The sequence below is a fragment of the Silurus meridionalis genome, chromosome 23 (genome assembly GCF_014805685.1).
Source record: "Silurus meridionalis isolate SWU-2019-XX chromosome 23, ASM1480568v1, whole genome shotgun sequence".
In the NCBI taxonomy this organism is placed as follows: domain Eukaryota; kingdom Metazoa; phylum Chordata; class Actinopteri; order Siluriformes; family Siluridae; genus Silurus; species Silurus meridionalis.
The window spans coordinates 22,384,152-22,398,619 of record NC_060906.1 but is presented as its reverse complement, the minus strand read 5'-3'; the positions used below and the strand labels follow the sequence as shown (position 1 = coordinate 22,398,619).

The 14,468-nt window shown below is 37.6% G+C and overlaps 1 protein-coding gene across 1 annotated transcript; it reads left to right on the top strand.

Moving 5' to 3' along the window:
- The first annotated feature begins 1,668 nt into the window (after window positions 1–1,668).
- moxd1l (monooxygenase, DBH-like 1, like) lies at window positions 1,669–14,156 on the top strand. Its single transcript, XM_046836614.1, has 13 exons — window positions 1,669–2,050; window positions 2,948–3,094; window positions 3,361–3,513; window positions 4,862–4,945; window positions 5,756–5,911; window positions 7,293–7,395; window positions 7,779–7,951; window positions 8,946–9,037; window positions 10,013–10,109; window positions 10,189–10,248; window positions 10,784–10,914; window positions 11,007–11,115; window positions 13,142–14,156. The coding sequence occupies exons 1-13, from the start codon at window positions 1,751–1,753 to the stop codon at window positions 13,280–13,282; spliced, it is 1,746 nt and encodes a 581-aa protein (XP_046692570.1). The 5' UTR covers window positions 1,669–1,750; the 3' UTR covers window positions 13,283–14,156.
- Window positions 14,157–14,468: the final 312 nt, after the last annotated feature.

Below are 14,468 nucleotides of genomic sequence, written 5' to 3'. Positions count from 1 at the left end.
TTATTCATGACTAGAGACTTAAAGCACTTTTATTTACATCGCTCTGGACACGGGTATCTGCTAAATGCAGCAAATGTAATGTAATGTAAACATGTTCTCGAGATACCAGTGTCCCTGCCCCTTTCTTCTTTCCGTACCTGCCTGATTCATCCTGAAGGAAGGCTACTTTTCCTGCTATTATTACTGATAGGTGGCAGCTGAATGGTCAAGACACTGGATTCTGGGTTGGAAGATCACAAGTTCAAATCCCAGCATTACCAAGCTGCTGCTGCTGGGCCCTTAAACAAGGCCCTTAACACTCAACTGCTTAGTTGTAAATTGTAAATGCCATAAATGTATAATATGAATCTAGACTAATAATAATAATAATAATAATAATAATACAGTCATTTAAATATGTCTGAGTCTCACAAACATCACAGAAATGTTTAATGAGTTTCGCTGAGAATTTCGATCGTGCAGATCATCATGAAACAAAAACATGAATCAAGAAATGAAAAGGGAAAGAAAGAAAGAAAGAAAGAAAGAAAGAAAGAAAGAAAAAGAAAGAAAGAAACAGTTGAAAGAAACATAAAAAGAAAGAGACATAGTTGTTAGTTAGTTAGTTAGTCTTTTTCTTTCTTTTTTTTCTTTAAACTAAGTTAAAAGAAAGATAAACAGAAAGAGACAATTAAAAAAAGAAAGAAAAAGAAAAAAGGAACAGTTGAAAGAAACATAAAAAGAAAGAGACATAGTTGTTAGTTAGTTAGTTAGTCTTTTTCTTTCTTTTTTTTCTTTAAACTAAGTTAAAAGAAAGATAAACAGAAAGAGACAATTAAAAAAAGAAAGAAAAAGAAAAAAGGAACAGTTGAAAGAAACATAAAAAGAAAGAGACATAGTTTAAAGAAAAAAAAAGGAAAGAAAGAAAGAAAGAAAGAAAGAAAGAAAGAAAGAAAGAAAGAAAGAAAGAAAGAACCTCAGAAATGTATGAGTTTCGCTGAGAATTCCGATTGTGTAGATCTTCATAAAGCAAACAAAACCATGCATTTCACTTCCTTGAACCTCTGTGTTCTGTTTATTGGAGTGAAATGAACCTTAACGTGTCTTATTTTGATGTGAAATTTAATGTGTTTGTTTACTTTAATCATTGAGCTTAAAAATATCCGATGTACTGGTTTTGGTGTTTATGTTTACAGTATTTTACAGGTAGAATTAGAGATTTCTACATCATGAATAACAATGTTTTTTTTTTTTTTTTTTTACAGAAATACGCCATATAAGTGAATTCAGTCTGCATTATAATATATTTGCGAGGTGGTAGCTGAGTGGTTAAGGTATTGGACTTTGGATTCAAAGGTTGTGAGTTCAAATCCCAGCCACACCAAGCTGCCACTCCTGGGCCCCTGTGCAAGTAAGCAAAGTAAAGGTATGTATCCTCTGTGTCTTACTTATACTTGATTGGAAGTGGCTGTACACACACACACACATACACACACACAGGTGCAGCTCACAAGCCTTTCTTTCATCAACAAAACATTTCTCTCATATTACTCCCATCAGGATCAGGGATTACCAGCATCTCTCTGAATGCATTCTGAACTGGAAACCTGATAACTGGGACACAATGGAAAAGGCAGTCGAGACAGTGTGTGTGTGAGAATTGCAGTGAGAGAAGAAGGAGAGGAAGATATAAAGTTTGAGTGTACCCAGGAAGAAGAACATTATAGACACATGTTATAGTTCAGTGCTGTTGTCTGTTTTCAAGATTGAGATGAAGAGATCGTTACTGGCTTCCATGGTGACTGTTTCAGCTCTCCTCTTTCCTCTGGTCATGTTCTTTGGCCGAACATCTGGAGCTGATGTGGATCCAGGTCTACCTTTCTTTGTGTATCTGGATTCGAATGGTATCGTCCTGCTAAGATGGGGTTTTGACATGGTAAAGGACACCATCACATTTGAGGTGACGGCGAACACCACGGGTTGGGTCGGCTTTGGGTTCAGTCCCAATGGAGGAATGGCTGGGTCTGATATCCTCATCGGAGGAGTCGGACCTGAAGGGGGGTATTTTACTGTAATTATTTTTTTATATTATTATTATTATTATTATTATTATTATTTTATTTAAATGTATCAGATGACTGCACTGCTGAACTCTGTGATCTGATTGGTCAAAAAGTGTTGACTAGATACATATCAGGTTTATAGTAATGTTGTTGTTCTAATAAGATGTCACAACAGTTACAACTCATACAGGGATTGTTTGTTGGATGAACTTGAAAAAAAAAATTTATGTACACAAATGAGATGTTTATTTAGCATTGTGATACAGAAAGAAAGAATAAACAAAAAATTAAAACAAAAGAAACAAAGTTGAAAGAAACAAATAAGAAACAAATAAGAAAGAAAGACAGACAGACAAACAGACAGACAGACAGACAGACAGACAGAAAGAAAGAAAGAAAGAAAGAAAGAAAGAAAGAAAGAAAGAAAGAAAGAAAGAAAGAAAGGACAGTCAGACAAACAAATGAAGAATAAATAAGACAAAGTTAAAAGAAAGAAAGAAAGAAAGAAAGAAAGAAAGAAAGAAGACAGTTGAAAGAAAGAAAGAAGAAAGAAAGAAACAAGTAAGAAAGAAAGAAAAACACAAATAAAGTGAGGAAAAATAAAAAAGGATATAAAAGTAAAAAAAGGCTCCATTATTATTACCAAAATGAAACTTTAAATAGGGTAAATACTTTTGCTCTTTGGGCTCAAAACTTCATTTTCATACAAGATTTAATTCTTAAAATAATAACTTGCTTTGAATTTGAAAGTGAATGTGTATATGTGCATATATATATATATATATATATATATATATATATATATATATATATATATATATATATATATTTTAATATATATATTTATATATTTTATTTATATATATTTACCACAGTGAATTAATATTAATATGTGTTTGATTAAGGACAGGAACGCGGCCGGGAACTTCATGCCGGCTCTGGACCAGCAGCAGGACTCTAAGGTTCTTTATTTGACGGAGGCAAACGGACAAACCGTGATGGCATTCCAGCGATCCATCAAGTCCTGTGATAAAAATGACTTTTTCATCACTGTAAGTAAACAACAGGAAAATTTAGCCCATACTGTATTGTCCACATCATCATCAGGGCATAAGGAACATAATATCCTGCAGGTCTCATGTTTCTCAGAGTCTCCAGTCATCAACAGAAGTTTAGTTTGTCACCTTTCAATAGTATGTGGAATAAGTTTAGGCACCATTGTGTCTGTGAAGGTTTAAGTCAGTGATTTTGCTGGAGAACATCTAAAGCGTATTTTTATTCCATGAATTAACTCACCTCTTTACTGTTTTTACCTCAGGACATGCCAGTAAAGCTGATCTACGCCTATGGTGACACTGATGACATCAGCTATCACAAAAACCGGCGAGGGACAAAGGAAGTGAATCTTCTGAAATACATGCCTCGATCCACCGTCCCTGACAGCAAATACTTCGACATGACAATGACTAATGTACTGAGATACCGTTATGATACCGTTACACTTATGTCTCAGTATCGTAGATGTATATTGTATATACATGGAAATGCTGCGTGGCACAAATTAATAATTGATGACTAACTTAAATTTCAATTTATTTTGAATGGTAGATTCACTTTAATAAAGTGACCTGTAGGTTTTCTTGAATGTAGATACAATATGAAAAAATGCTGTATAGGTACACATATACTATACCAGTAAAGGCGTATAGGTCCTATACTATACCCTATAGGGTATTTTTGTTACAGTGGAGAAAATTTGCTGAAAAATCCTTCAGGGTTTCCCTAAGGGGCTCATCCCAGTCAGCAAACAAATTTGGCCCAGATTTGGCATTCATCTGGCACAGCTGGCATTCATCCGGCACTGGCATACAGTTTGGCAGAGGTGGTACCAGGGGTGGTACCATTTTTAAGGCGGCTCACAAGACATGGGCCAGATGCCAGTTAAGGGTATTTAACTTGGCTGAGACTTGGGCCAGTTATGGAATCCAGACCTGGTCCACACTAGGACCGTAATTCATTGTATGTGGGCCAAGCAAAAGCTGGTTGTGTGGGCCGGAGCTGGGCCAGAGAAAAATTGTTATGTGGGATGTAGATAAAATGTATAAAATGTCAGAAAATGCTGTGTAAGTTTCTCTAAAATATAATAACATAAACTCTTGGGTATTCTTACAATGGAGAAATGATAAGAAAATGTTCTTTAGGGTGCCTGTAAGGTAGATAAAATGTGAGAGGTACACTGCGGCAGTGTCGAAACAATAGTCCACAGGGTGCAGTCCATCACTGAGACTTTGGGGTAAGACTAGAAAACAAAAATGCAAACAGGAAACCCACCCATCACAGATCAGGGGTGGGGACAGGAGTTAAAATTACAACAAAGTCAAATGACAAATGTAAAAAATGCATGTAAATAAAAACACACACAAAAATGGAAGAGTGTGAAGCTCTCTAACAGGAGGAATTAGTGAACACTAGATATACATTTAATTATTTAATTTAAAATAAAAGTATTGCAATCTAACTGAATTATAATAAGAAATTCATTATTTTCTTTTAGTAGTAGTAGAATTTTTTCATTTTTTTATTAAACAAAAAAAGTATTTTTAATCGAAAGAATTATAAAATTTAATTTAAAATATAAAACAAAAAAAGTTTGATTTTAACTTTTGTAAAAAATAAAATCAATGATTTTTATGAGTTTATTAAATCATTTATTAAACTATTTAATTGATTCAGTTATTGTCATTTAATATTTTTTTTAAATATAAAACAAACCATGTATACTATATTTTGTTTATATAAATGAATTAATTATTTTGCAGTTTACAGTTCCTACCCAAAACACCTACTACCACTGCAAGATTATGAGCCTTCCGGTATTTGACAGGAAATACCACATCTACCGTGTAAGTAGCAGTGTTTATTCATTTCACAGCTTCATTACTCACTTATTAGGCCAAACGTAGGTTTTGGAATATATTCAATTCACTGCAATGTTATTTGTGTATGACAATGAACATTAACAATGAACCTTTACAGAAATAATAGATGTAGATTACAAATATAAATTGCAGTGTCGTAAATTATTCCCTATACGTTTATATCTAATGACCTTTAGAAGAACCAGCGTCAAAATCCATCTTCATTGTTTGAGTTCAATATTTTACAGTAACCTCATATACACAGAATATGGACAGAAGATTGTGGACACCTTATGTGGAGAATAATGTGCTTTTTGAGCTTTTCATTCCACATTAAGTCCCAATTTGCTGTTATAATAACCTCCTCTCTCCTGGGAAGATGTTCCACTAGAATTCTATGGAGATTTGTGGTGATCTATTCAGCCACAAGGGTGATAGTAAAGTCAGGTACTGGTGTAGGTGAGGTGAGGAGGCCTCGGTGGAGTCTACGTTCCATCAATTCCTAGGTGCCACTCAAGATCTTCACTCCATCCCATGTGAAGCATGCTGTGTCTTCATGGAGCTGGCTTTGTGAACAGGGGCATTGTCATCCAAAAACAGGAAAATTTCATGCTACCGCCTTTAAAGATATTCTTTCTCAATGATGTGCCTTTACATTTGTCGCTAAAGTTTGTGGAAGACCCACATATGGCTGGAAAAATCAGGTATCTCATCTCGAGCCATCTTCATCACAAGAAGTGGTTTTCAAAGATTTGGATGTTTCTGATGTTTCTGCCCCATCCCCCCACCCCACAGATAGAACCAGTGATCCAGAATCGTGACATCGTGCATCACTTGTTGCTGTACCGATGCCCACCATCAGTGAAACAGCACTCTGAGAAGCCATGTTACAGTAAAAACACCCAAGCTGAGTGCATCCAGGCCGTTGCTGTTTGGGGCACTGGAGGAGAAGTGAGTGATGTTCTGTTTCATTAATCATTCAAATGAATCCATGACTGAAGTGTCACTTGTGTCAATTCATTTCAGGTTGCTGGTACAGTGTGTGAAAGTGCTTTTCTTTCTTCTGATCACATGATGATATTTAATCAAATTGTATTATTTTTTTCTCAATATTCTCCAACTGTAATCTGATCGTATTTCATATATCATATTTTTTGCTGTTTTTTTTTGGTCTTTCTGGATCAACCTGATACTATAGGCTTCATTTCTTCTACAATGCTTAATTTGCTCCTTAAATACACTAGATGGAAAAAGTTTGTGGATGCCAGAGTGTAAGCTTGCTCTGTGCTTTTTGGCATTCCACATTCAGGCCATGTTGATGTTAGAATACCTTCCACTCTTCTCGGAAGATGTTCCACTTGACTGTGTGAAGATTCATTTGGCCACAAGGGTGTTAGTAAAGTCAGGTGGTGATGTAGGGGTGAGGTGAGGAGACCTGGGGTGCAGTCAGCATGAAAACATTCATCACAAAGGTGGTCACTTGGGTTGGAGCTTTATAGCAGATAGATCTTCCACTCCAACTCATGTACACCAGATCTTCATGGAGCTGGAGCTTTGTGCACATTGCCATTCTGGAACAGGTTTGGGTCTTCTAGTTTAATTGAATGGAAATTTTCATGCAAGTTGGTTTGTCTGGGTTGATGAGATGATTGCAATTCTTTCATATGAGGGCTTTTTCCAAAGAGTGAATAGTTAGAAAGACGTTGGATTTTTGGTAGCATATAAATATGGGATAAATAACCAGGCCAGCCTGACAACCGTTGATTTCTGCCTACTTTTGTGCTGATTGTATTTCACAGATCATGGCAAGTGGAGGAATATGTACAACCCCAATTCCAAAGATTTTTCTGAAATTGTGCCACAATTTTCTTTCACAGATTGGTGAAGCTCTGCCCATCTTTACTTCTAAGAGACTCTGCCTCTCTAAAAAACATAATTTATACCCAGTCATCTCACTGAACTGTTTAATTTTAATAACATTTACTTTTTCCAAACTTTTGTTGCCCATCCCAAATTCTTTGAAGGATGTTTCAGCCATAACAATTCAATAATATCTTGTTTTTTTTCCTTAAAATGGCACATTTCCTCAGTTTCAATATTTAATATATTTTCTATGTTCTTTTGTGAATAAAATATGCTTTTATATGCTTTGCAAATCATTGCATTCTGTTTTCATTTAGATTTTACACAGTGTCCCAACGGTTTTTTTTTGTAATTTCGGGTTGTGTCTACAAAAAAAATAAGTGGAATTCATAAAAGAAAGTGAATAAATAAAATAAAAAAAGCACCAGCAGTTCACACCAACACCTTCATCATTTTTAAATGTTTCCAGGCTTTTGAATTTCCTGAAGTGGCTGGACTTCCTGTGGGTGAAGGAGGAAATGAGACCCTCTACAGACTGGAAGTGCATTACAACAACCAGCAAGGGACTACAGGTACACATATACAGTACTGGACACAACTGGACTGACATAACACACTGATGGTTGGTTATACCCTAAACACATTTTACAGGTGTGTGTGGTTTTGTATTAGTTGAGTCTGAAAGAGAAAACAGCTGTCTTCCTGCCTTTGCAGATGTTTTATAAGGCATCTACTGGGTCACATGTAGGAGCTCCTGGGTCCTTCTGTTGACCATTTGAACGTAAATGTGTTCAGCAATAGCAAAGAAACAGGATAAACAGCATCATTTGAAGCATAACAGCCACGCCCTTTGTGTTTAGAGCCACTGTGATTGGACAGTGATTGTATTTCAGTGCAGCATGTCTGCAACACACTAATGACGTACAGATCAATCACTTGTGCTGTGTGTATGTAGGTATTATTGACAGCTCAGGCTTGCGTTTTTACTACACGGCTCGACTGAGGAAGTTTGATGCTGCTGTAATGCAAACGGGGCTCATTGTGACAATCGGGAACGGATACATGATTCCACCAAACGCTACAGGCTTTCTCACATACGGCATGTGTGACACCAGCTTCCTTCCTCAGGTACACAATCTACTGTTTAATCTTAAGCCCTGATTTATTTAGATCAATAATCAAAATTTGCATTCCATACAAAATAGTTAGATTTTTGTTTCAGTGTATTTCTGTTTGGTTCATTTCTCCAAACATTCAGCTGAAACACTTTGCCGTGCCTCTTGTCTTTACCAAAAATCCAATTCTTGTGATCCAGCTCACCCCAGAGCAGTTCAATCGGATTTAGGTGCGTTGACTGGGCAGGGCATTCCATGAGAAATTTCACTCCAGACGACTGTTTGCTCTTTAAATAAATCTAAGAGCTTGGACGTAGTTGTCGCTTCAGAATTGCATGGTGTTGAAGTATGAAATGGGGGCCGTTTTGAATCACGATTCCTTTCGCCTTCCGGAAAATGTCTTCGAGCTTCCATGCGCCAAAACAACCCCCAACACCATTACGTAGACAAGTGTTAGGAGCCTTGCTCAAGGATGCAGCTGGGATGCTGGGATTTGAACCCATGACCTTGTGTTCAAAAGTCCACCATCTTATCACCTTCTCCATTACGCTTCCACCTCCATGTTGGACTGTGGGAGTGAGGCAATCTGCTAACATCTCTCTTGTTCTCAAGTAAGTTCTTCTGTTAGAGCCAGAAATATCAAAATTGGACAAATGTGTTTTTGGACATTTACCTAATATGTTGCATAGAAACAAAAGGTGTTTCAAAAACATACGTACCCAGACTTTCTCACATTCTTGATTGAGTATTCAATAATTTGTTAATTAAGAATTGATAGACAGTTTTCCTCACCTTGTGGTCGTGGTTGTGTCTTCGTGGAAGGCAACGACTGAAATCCGGAGTGTTAGGGATGGGAAAAGTCCTTTATAACAATCAAGGCTTTCTGTTTAACGTTTAACCTATAAATGTTGTTGATTTAATAAATGAATACAGCACCAATATATTATGCCTCATTTAAAAAAATATATACTCTATAATGAAGATTGTGGATGTTTTGTGTTTTTAAGGTTCTCCCTCAGGCACAAGATGACCTACAGGTTTTTGCGGCAATCCTGCACACACACCTGGCAGGAAGGAAGGTGCGAGTCGGCCACTTCAGGTGAAATAAATACACCAGTAATCAATAAATAATCAAAAGCACTGCGTAGTTTGGGAATACGAGTCACAGTGATTTGTGTATGGTTCCGTTACATATGGTATTTATTACACTGCCACAATTTATATTCCCAATAACACACGCCAGTATATAAAGTCGGTAATTTCTGCATATGATTCGAAATGTACCTTGTGTATAAAGCTTTTTTTCCCCCCCTTAATATACATTGTTGTATTGAGAAGCTTCTCTGACCAAGAATGAGTAAATTTTATTTAATCATTTTTTTTACATTTTTACTTTCATTTTACTATGAGCTGCAACCAAACAATTTGGGGACAATAAAGAACCGAATTCTGATTATGATTTTAAGTTATATGTAAAACGTATACACAACGTACAGAAAAAAGTATTGAGACACCTGAATTTGCCAGTCATATGTGGTTCCTCCCCAAACTCTCAAACCTCAAACTTCAAACTTGGAGACACACCATTGTGTAGGATGTCCTTAATCGGTAGCATGAACTTTTCCCTCCACTTGATCTAGGAGACTCAAACCTGTTCCACCAAAGCCAAATCCATTAAGATATGCTTTACATGGGTTAGAGTAAAATATCTCCTGCTATAGAGCTCTGACCTCAACCCTATTGAAGAAAAAGAATATGAACGCTGATGCACAAAATCTAGTGGAGCATCTTGCCAGAAGAGTGGAGGTTATTCTAACAGAAAAATGTGGAATGGGATCTCATCTCATCAGGTGTCTACAAACTTATTTGTCCATAAAATGTAAATCCTCTTGATCAAAAGTTCAATTAAAATACCTCAACTTTTGGAATGGAAACATGAGATGTTTTGCATGTTAAGTTCTCCAAAACAGGTCATAAATACAAAGGTGGGAGAGTGTGTACTTGTGAACAGCTTGTACCCTTTTCTAACAAAAGAGAATGTACAGGCAGGTGGTGATTATTGTGTGTCCTTCAGGGATGGAGAGCAGATTGATTTCTTAGCTCTAAATGAACACTACAATTTTGAATTCCAGCAAGTGACAAACCTGGGAAAAACCAAAACAATCAAGTTGGTAGGTGTTAAATTTGTGTATGTTCTGAAAAAATGATTACATACAAATACAATCCTTAAATTTTTTTTTTATCCTGCAGGGCGACAAGATTGTGGTGGAGTGCACATATGACACGACCGATCGAACAGGATTCACTTGGGTTGGTTTCCATTTTTCAGTGAACATCGTCGTATAAACCATTTCACACCAGAATCAATACACTACATGGTGAAAATGTTGTGGACACCTGACCATACTGAACATCCCATTCCAAATTTAGTTTCCAATTGCTCTTATAATAACCGTCACTCTTCTGAGAAGATGTTCCACAAAATTTTGTGGAGATTCATTCAGAATACAAGAGCTGCAGTTTTGGTGACCCAGTCGTCTAGACGTCACATTGCCTATTTTTCCTGCTTCTAACACATTAACTTTGAAGAGAAAATGTTCACTTGCTGCCTAATAATATCCCACCCACTAACAGGTGCCAATCAATGATGATCATTGATAATCAATTTACCCCTCAGAATGTTATAATGTCTGATTGGTGTAAAAAACTTTTGTAGCTGAAATCCAGCCGCAAATCAGTTAACAAGGCTATAGGAAAATTTATAAATCAACAACCTTCTGACCAATCGGAATAATGCATTTATGAGTGCTGGGGTTTAATTCTTCATTCTGTGTTCTGTTCACAGGGGGGTCTGGGAACTAATAATGAGATGTGTCTGGCTTTTCTCTACTACTACCCTGCCCTGGATCTCAGCCTCTGCAGCAGCCTCCCCAGCTGGCCCATGCTCATGAGCGAGATGGGAGCCACAAACGCCACGTAATTACTCGACTGTGACTGTGTTTCCATGCTCATGGTTGTCTCACAACGGTGTACAGTGGTGAACCTGATTTATTTTCTTTATCGGACAGAGACTGGGTACACCTGATTCAGACGAAGGTGTGGGATAACAGCTCGATCCTGGAATATCAGCAAACGCTGAAGAGGATTCAACAGTACACTTTTATTGCAAACCTAGAGGTGAGTTAGGTCAGCTTTTGATCAGTTCGGTGGTGATCCAGGCAAGAGTTTTTAGTCACAAGAGCTCCTTACAGTACAGACCAAAAGTTTGGACACACCTTCTCATTCAAAGAGTTTTCTTTATTTTCATGACTATGAAAATTGTAGATTCACACTGAAGGTATCAAAACTATGAATTAACATATGTGGAATTATATATGGAATTATATACGTAACAAAAAAGTGTGAAACAACTGAAAAATGTCATATTCTAGGTTCTTTAAAGTAGCCACCTTTTGCTTTGATTACTGCTTTGCACACTCTTGGCATTCTCTTGATGAGCTTCAAGAGGTAGTCACCTGAAATGGTCTTCCAACATTCTTGAAGGAGTTCCCTGAGAGATGCTTGGCACTTGTTGGCCCTTTTGCCTTCACTCTGCGGTCCAGCTCACCCCTAAACCATCTCGATTGGGTTCAGGTCCGGTGACTGTGGAGGCCAGGTCATCTGGCGCAGCACCCCATCACTCTCCTTCTTGGTTAAATAGCCCTTGATGCCTTCAGTGTGACTCAACAATTTTCATAGTCATGAAAATAAAGAAAACTCTTTGAATGAGAAGGTGTGTCCAAACTTTTGGTCTGTACTGTATGTGATGAGAGACCTCGAAATATGGACAAGATGATGAGTCAAAGGCATAAGCCAACATTTGCATCCAAATATTTTACTCTTTGTTCTTAATTACATATATTTTTTACATTTATTGCATCTTTCTCTGACTTACAACAGTGCTTTGAAGTCTACATTAATAAATACAGTCTGATAGTGTTTTATTAGGGCATTGACTAAGAATACCATCAGTCAAAAACTAGTTAAAGAACTGCTAACTGAACGATTTCTGAAAGAAGTAGGTCTTTAGACATCATTTGAGGATGACGAGCAGGAAGGAAGTAAATGTAATTTCTTACTGTACTTTAGTAGCTTTCTTGCATATTTCTACTTTACTAAAGTGTTTTTATTTGGGGAGACTTTTACTTTACTCTACATTATAAATCAAGTCAAATATTTTACTTTTTACTTGACTACATCTGGCAAAATTAGTCGTTTTTTTATGAGGATTAAAAACGTAACTGGTCAAACACGCAGCGATCCACCAATCAGGGTCGAGTGAACGCTCTGTTTTGAACCTGTTTTGATTGGCGCTTGGTGTATCTACTAATCACCAACATGGTGTGTTGGAAAGGGATGGAGGGATCAGTGGTGCAGTGGAAAGGGATGAGGGATCAGTGGTGCAGTGGAAAGGGATGGAGGGATCAGTGGTGCAGTGAAAAGCGATGGAGGGATCAGTGGTGCAGTGGAAAGGGATGGAGGATCAGTCATGCAGTGGATGGAGGATCAGTGGTGCAGTGGGAAGGGTTGGAGGGATCAGTGGTGCATTGAAAAGGGATGGCGGGATCAGTGATGGGGTGAAAAGGGATAGAGGAATCAGTGGGGCAGTGGAAAGGGATGGAGGGATCAGTGATGCAGTGGAAAGGGATGGAAGGATCAGTGGTGTGTTGGAAAGCGATGGAGGATCAGTGGTGCAGTGGAAAGGGATGAAAGGATCAGTGGTGCAGTGGAAAGGGATGGAGGGATCAGTGGTGTGTTGGAAAGGGATGAAAGGATCAGTGGTGTGTTGGAAAGGGATGGAGGGATCAGTGATGCAGTGGAAACGGATGGAGGGATCAGTGGTACAGTGGGAAGGGATGGAGGAATCGTGGTGTGTTGGAAAGGGATGGAGGGATCAGTGGTGCAGTGGGAAGGGATGGAGGGATCAATGGTACAGTGGGAAGGGATGGAGGGATCGGTGGTGTGTTGGAAAGGGATGGAAGCAGACAGGAAAGGAACCAGATTTAGAAGAGAACTTGTCCTCATCTAATCCAATGTCCATTTATTACATGTCCATGTTGAGGTTCTAAACTGTTCATTGCTGTTGCAGCCCGATGCCATTTACTCAGACTGTTCATATTATTTACATTCCAAATCCAAATCCAATTTCTTGTTTATCTTTTAGAAAGGCAACATGAACACGGGAAACATTCCTGAGCTCAAGCTGCCTCTATCTAGCAGTTGTTTAAGAAGCAGAGCCGAGATCCAGAGCGCCGGTACAGAGATCCTGCTGCTCGGATTGATGCTCTCACTGATCTTCTTGTAACGTCTTCACACGCTGAGCAACAATCTCAAGATTTATTTACGCAGAATATTTGCTGGTTTTAATCACTGTGGCCTTAGACTTAAAATGATATAAATCTAAGAGGAACCTGCTGGAGATCAGCTGCAGATGAATCTGATTCAAGCTCAATCTGACCTCTGCTACTGCATTCATTTTTGTTAAAGATCAACTGTCTATAACCGTAGAAGGAAATGACTTTTAGTAGATTTTATATTGTATATACACTGTTTGGACAAAAGTATTGGGACAACTGACTTTTCCAACCTGTTCATGGGTCTTCTCCAAACTGTTATCACAAAGTTGTAGGCACACAGTTGGATAAGGCGTCTTTGGATGTGGTGAAGATAAATCTTTTCTTCATCAACCTGCTCCATTGCCCATGTGCACAAAGATCTGCTTTACATGGGTTGTTGTGGAAGATCTACGGCTATAGAGCTCCAACCTTGTTAAACACCTTTGGGATGAATGTTTTCATGCTGACTGCACCCCAGGCCTCCTCACCTTCTCACCTACATCAGGTCCTAACTCTACTAACACTCTTATGGCTGAACAAATCGCCACAAATCTCCATAAAATCTAGTGGAACATCTTCCCAGAAGAGTGGAGGTTATAATAACAACAAATGGGCATTAGGTGTGGAATGGGATGTTTAAAAAGATCTTATGATAAAGGTGTCCACAAACTTTTGTCTATAAAGTGTACAAAATGTCAAAACATGAACGGTCCTAACATCAAATCATTGTTTGGAAAATTAACAAGAATTAAACAAATAAATGAAGCAAGGATCAAGTTTTCTCTTTGATTTCTGTAAATGTTGAAGGCTTGTAGGTAAACCTGTGTAGATAAACTTCACACAGTAGAGGATGAGAAGTTGAAAAACTTCAACCCAGACAGGTGTTGATTTTTTTTATTATATATTTTACATTATGATGATTTTAAGCATTTTATACAAACTGTTATCATTAATTAGCATCAAATATATATATATATATATATATATATATATATATATATATATATTTTACATTAAATTTTCTGTCAGATTTTTGTCTTTGCCTGTTTTGTTTGATATCCAGTGTTGATGTTTATGGATCTTCTTTCATAATTTTGCTCCTTTCACTGGAGACACAGCAGCACCACCCTCATACATCATCTCCAGCAGAAGCAC

Excerpts from the sequence above, each read along its gene's own strand:
- moxd1l (XM_046836614.1), top strand. The coding sequence starts at position 1,751 with ATGAAGAGATCGTTACTGGCTTCCATGGTGACTGTTTCAGCTCTCCTC. Across the intron at positions 2,051-2,947 it reads CTGAAGGGGGGTATTTTACT|GACAGGAACGCGGCCGGGAA; the intron begins GTAATTATTTTT and ends TGTTTGATTAAG. Across the intron at positions 11,116-13,141 it reads CTTTTATTGCAAACCTAGAG|AAAGGCAACATGAACACGGG; the intron begins GTGAGTTAGGTC and ends TTTATCTTTTAG.